Genomic DNA, 5,065 nt, shown 5'->3' on the forward strand with positions numbered 1-5,065 from the left:
CTCCATAGACCCCCAGAGACTCTCAGGGTCTGGACCAGTCCTCTGCTCCATAGACCCCCAGAGACGCTCAGGGTCTGGACCAGCCCTCTGCTCCATAGACCCCCAGAGACTCTCAGGGTCTGGACCAGCCCTCTGCTCCATAGACCCCCAGAGACTCTCAGGGTCTGGACCAGCCCTCTGCTCCATAGACCCCCAGAGACGCTCAGGGTCTGGACCAGCCCTCTGCTCCATAGACCCCCAGAGACGCTCAGGGTCTGGACCAGCCCTCTGCTCCATAGACCCCCAGAGACGCTCAGGGTCTGGACCAGCCCTCTGCTCCATAGACCCCCAGAGACTCTCAGGGTCTGGACCAGCCCTCTGCTCCATAGACCCCCAGAGACGCTCAGGGTCTGGACCAGCCCTCTGCTCCATAGACCCCCAGAGACGCTCAGGGTCTGGACCAGCCCACTGCTCCATAGACCCCCAGAGACGCTCAGGGTCTGGACCAGCCCTCTGCTCCATAGACCCCCAGAGACGCTCAGGGTCTGGACCAGCCCTCTGCTCCATAGGCCCCCAGAGACTCTCAGGGTCTGGACCAGCCCTCTGCTCCATAGACCCCCAGAGACGCTCAGGGTCTGGACCAGCCCTCTGCTCCATAGACCCCCAGATACGCTCAGGGTCTGGACCAGCCCACTGCTCCATAGACCCCCAGAGACGCTCAGGGTCTGGACCAGCCCTCTGCTCCATAGACCCCCAGAGACGTTCAGGGTCTGGACCAGCCCTCTGCTCCATAGACCCCCAGAGACGCTCAGGGTCTGGACCAGCCCTCTGCTCCATAGGCCCCCAGAGACGCTCAGGGTCTGGACCAGCCCTCTGCTCCATAGACCCCCAGATACGCTCAGGGTCTGGACCAGCCCACTGCTCCATAGACCCCCAGAGACGCTCAGGGTCTGGACCAGCCCTCTGCTCCATAGACCCCCAGAGACGCTCAGGGTCTGGACCAGCCCTCTGCTCCATAGACCCCCAGAGACTCTCAGGGTCTGGACCAGTCCTCTGCTCCATAGACCCCCAGAGACTCTCAGGGTGTGGACCAGCCCTCTGCTCCATAGACCCCCAGAGACTCTCAGGGTCTGGACCAGCCCTCTGCTCCATAGACCCCCAGAGATGCTCAGAGTCCATTGGGCGGGACATCGCCGAGCATTTATCCAATGACCGTCTCGTTTCGCTGCAGTGGCACAACCCACTTTATTATCCCACATTGAAGTCCATTGATGCTCAGCGTCTCTACCATCGTCTCCACTACCATGGTCTCCACTACCATAGTCTCCACTACCATAGTCTCCACTACCATGGTCTCCACTATCATGGTCTCCACTACCATAGTCTCCACTACCATGGTCTCCACTACCATAGTCTCCACTACCATGGTCTCCACCACCATAGTCTCCACTACCATAGTCTCCACTACCATGGTCTCCACCACCATAGTCTCCACTACCATACCATAGTCTCCACTACCATAGTCTCCACTACCATAGTCTCCAATTCCATAGTCTCCACTACCATAGTCCCCACTACCATGGTCTCCACTACCATGGTCTCCACTACCATAGTCTCCACTACCATGGTCCCCACTACCATGGTCTCCACTACCATAGTCTCCACTACCATGGTCTCCACTACCATAGTCTCCACTACCATGGTCTCCACCACCATAGTCTCCACTACCATAGTCTCCACTACCATGGTCTCCACCACCATAGTCTCCACTACCATACCATAGTCTCCACTACCATAGTCTCCAATTCCATAGTCTCCACTACCATAGTCCCCACTACCATGGTCTCCACTACCATGGTCTCCACTACCATAGTCTCCACTACCATGGTCCCCACTACCATGGTCTCCACTACCAGTCTCCACTACCATGGTCTCCACTACCATGGTCTTCACTACCATGGTCTTCACTACCATAGTCTCCACTACCATGGTCTCCACTACCAGTCTCCACTACCATGGTCTCCACTACCATGGTCTCCACTACCATAGTCTCCACTACCATGGTCTCCACGACCATGGTCTCCACTACCATGGTCTCCACGACCATAGTCCCCACTACCATGGTCTCCACTACCATGGTCTTCACTACCATAGTCTCCTCTACCATGGTCTCCACTACCATAGTCTCCACTACCATGGTCTCCACTACCATGGTATCCACGACCATAGTCCCCACTACCATGGTCTCCACTACCATGGTCTTCACAACCATAGTCTCCTCTACCATGGTCTCCACTACCATGGTCTCCACTACCATAGTCTCCTCTACCATGGTCTCCACTACCATAGTCCCCACTACCATGGTCTCCTCTACCATGGTCTCCACTACCATAGTCCCCACTACCATGGTCTCCTCTACCATGCTCTCCACTACCATAGTCCCCACTACCATAGTCCCCTCTACCATGGTCTCCACTACCATGGTCTTCACAACCATAGTCTCCTCTACCATGGTCTCCACTACCATGGTCTCCACTACCATGGTCTCCACTACCATAGTCTCCACTACCATAGTCTCCTCTGCCATGGTATCCACTACCATAGTCCCCACTACCATGGTCTCCACTACCATAGTCCCCACTACCATGGTATCCACTACCATAGTCCCCACTACCATGGTCTCCACTACCATGGTCTCCACTACCATAGTCTCCTCTACCATGGTCTCCACTACCATAGTCCCCACTACCATGGTCTCCTCTACCATGGTCTCCACTACCATAGTCCCCACTACCATGGTCTCCACTACCATGGTCTCCACTACCATAGCCTCCTCTACCATGGTCTCCACTACCATAGTCCCCACTACCATGGTCTCCTCTACCATGGTCTCCACTACCATAGTCCCCACTACCATAGTCTCCTCTACCATGGTCTCCACTACCATAGTCCACACTACCATGGTCTCCACTACCATGGTCTCCACTACCATGGTCTCCACTACCATAGTCTCCACTACCATAGTCTCCTCTACCATGGTCTCCACTACCATAGTCCCCACTACCATGGTCTCCACTACCATGGTCTACACTACCATAGTCTCCTCTACCATGGTCTCCACTACCATAGTCCCCACTACCATGGTCTCCTCTACCATGGTCTCCACTACCATAGTCCCAACTACCATGGTCTCCACTACCATGGTCTCCACTACCATAGTCTCCTCTACCATGGTCTCCACTACCATAGTCCCCACTACCATGGTCTCCTCTACCATGGTCTCCACTACCATAGTCCCCACTACCATAGTCTCCTCTACCATGGTCTCCACTACCATAGTCCCCACTACCATGGTTTCCACTACCATGGTCTCCACTACCATAGTCCCCACTACCATGGTCTCCACTACCATAGTCCCCACTACCATAGTCTCCTCTACCATGGTCTCCACTACCATAGTCCCCACTACCATGGTCTCCACTACCATGGTCTCCACTACCATGGTCTTCACTACCATGGTTTCCACTACCATGGTCTCCTCTACCATGGTCTCCACTACCATAGTCTCCTCTACCATGGTCTCCACTACCATAGTCTCCACCACCATGGTCTCCACTACCATAGTCTTCACTACCATAGTCTCCACTACCATAGTCTCCTCTACCATGGCCTCCACTACCATAGTCTCCACTACCATAGTCTCCACTGTCTAAGCGCTGTGACGGTGCGGGAATGAAGTCCCTGTGTCACTGTCAGTTACCTGTTATGAGTCGCTGATTCTGAACAAAAGATAAACGCGTTCTGTCGTATCAGTCAATGAAATGTACACACAACAGTACATATTTGAACACTTGTTTTTGGGGCATTTAGGGGAAGCTGAGGTTCCCTTGCAGTCTTAAAGCAATCGCCACTCCCTTGAAGACTTGAAGACTAAAAACCAAATTAGTTCTCAGCAGCCATCACTTTTCACAGCCTTTAGTCATTTTAGTTGATAACATCCGAATGAACTGCAAGAGCAAATTGCAAATACTTTGGTAGCAGGGATACACAGAAAACCGATTCCTGCTCATCCTAGGAGTTAAACTACATTTACTGCAGAACACTTGTAAAAGGTTTCTGCTAAAGACCATTTAGGTTTTCAAATAAAACCAATAATACCTGGTGGAAGAGCATCAGGTGGTCCAGAGCAAAGCTCTCATTGCCGGCAGTTCCAAAACTTCTGACCCTGACCTTCTGTCCATAAGCATCGTATGTGATCGTTCCAGCTAGTGAAACGTGTCCATTGGCAATCTGGAAGGGAGAACAAAAAAATTGAAGTAAGACAAAGTAAGACATGGAAAAGAGCAAGTTTCAAACAGACAGAATGATTTGACATGGATTCCTCCAGGAAGCTCACCAAGGAGACGCCTCCGGTCATCAACTCTGGAGAGACTGTGAAGATGGATCAGGAAGTTTAAGACCAAAAGGGATACTGTCTATATATATATACATACGTTTGCGTGCACTCACCACAGGGTTTGGGGTACTGGGCAGCTGCGGCAGCCAGCAGCAGGCTGAGGCAGGGCAACATGCAGACAAAGTTCATGGCGAGAGTCTTCAGGGGTTGAACAAAAAGTCCAAAACTGACCTTCATATATGCCTGCTCACAGCCTATCATCTATCTACGCCCCTCCCCCCCATGATGGAAAATATGACCACGTTTTCAACAGCCGGTGTAATGATTGATGAGGTCAGGCAACAAACATCTTTTGGGATTGTCCCTCTGTGGCTCCACTTTGGAAAATTGTCCATGGCATCCTGGAGGCTCTTCTTAAATGTAATATCTGTTTTGACTTTAAAATCATGTGGCTCAACGATATGGAGGAACTCAAATGTCCAAAGAGGGATAAATGTTCATTGAGACTACGCAACCTCAAACTCTACCCTTAAATAAAGAATAAATATGGTCATATGAGCATAATGAGATACATGTGAGATCTTGCTTCAGAGATAGATCTTCCTCTGTGGTTTGTTCTATTATTGTTTGTTCTATTCATGTTTGTATTTCTTTGACATTTTCTGAAAAAAAACAAAACAATAAGTCAAT

At 51.4% G+C, this 5,065-nt stretch overlaps 1 protein-coding gene across 1 annotated transcript in view; it reads right to left on the reverse strand.

Moving 5' to 3' along the window:
- The window catches only part of LOC308145413 (ependymin-like), a gene marked incomplete at both ends in the record, with an annotated part of 9,585 nt that extends 5,021 nt beyond the window's left edge, over nt 1-4,564 (reverse strand). The window contains 3 exons of the mRNA XM_080516844.1: nt 4,138-4,269; nt 4,376-4,410; nt 4,489-4,564. Coding sequence (XP_080372970.1) covers nt 4,138-4,269; nt 4,376-4,410; nt 4,489-4,564 — 243 coding nt within the window. The remainder of the gene's footprint in view (nt 1-4,137; nt 4,270-4,375; nt 4,411-4,488) is intronic.
- Nucleotides 4,565-5,065: the final 501 nt, after the last annotated feature.

The sequence above is a fragment of the Blennius ocellaris genome, assembly GCF_963422515.1.
Source record: "Blennius ocellaris genome assembly, chromosome: 3".
NCBI classification, from domain to species: domain Eukaryota; kingdom Metazoa; phylum Chordata; class Actinopteri; order Blenniiformes; family Blenniidae; genus Blennius; species Blennius ocellaris.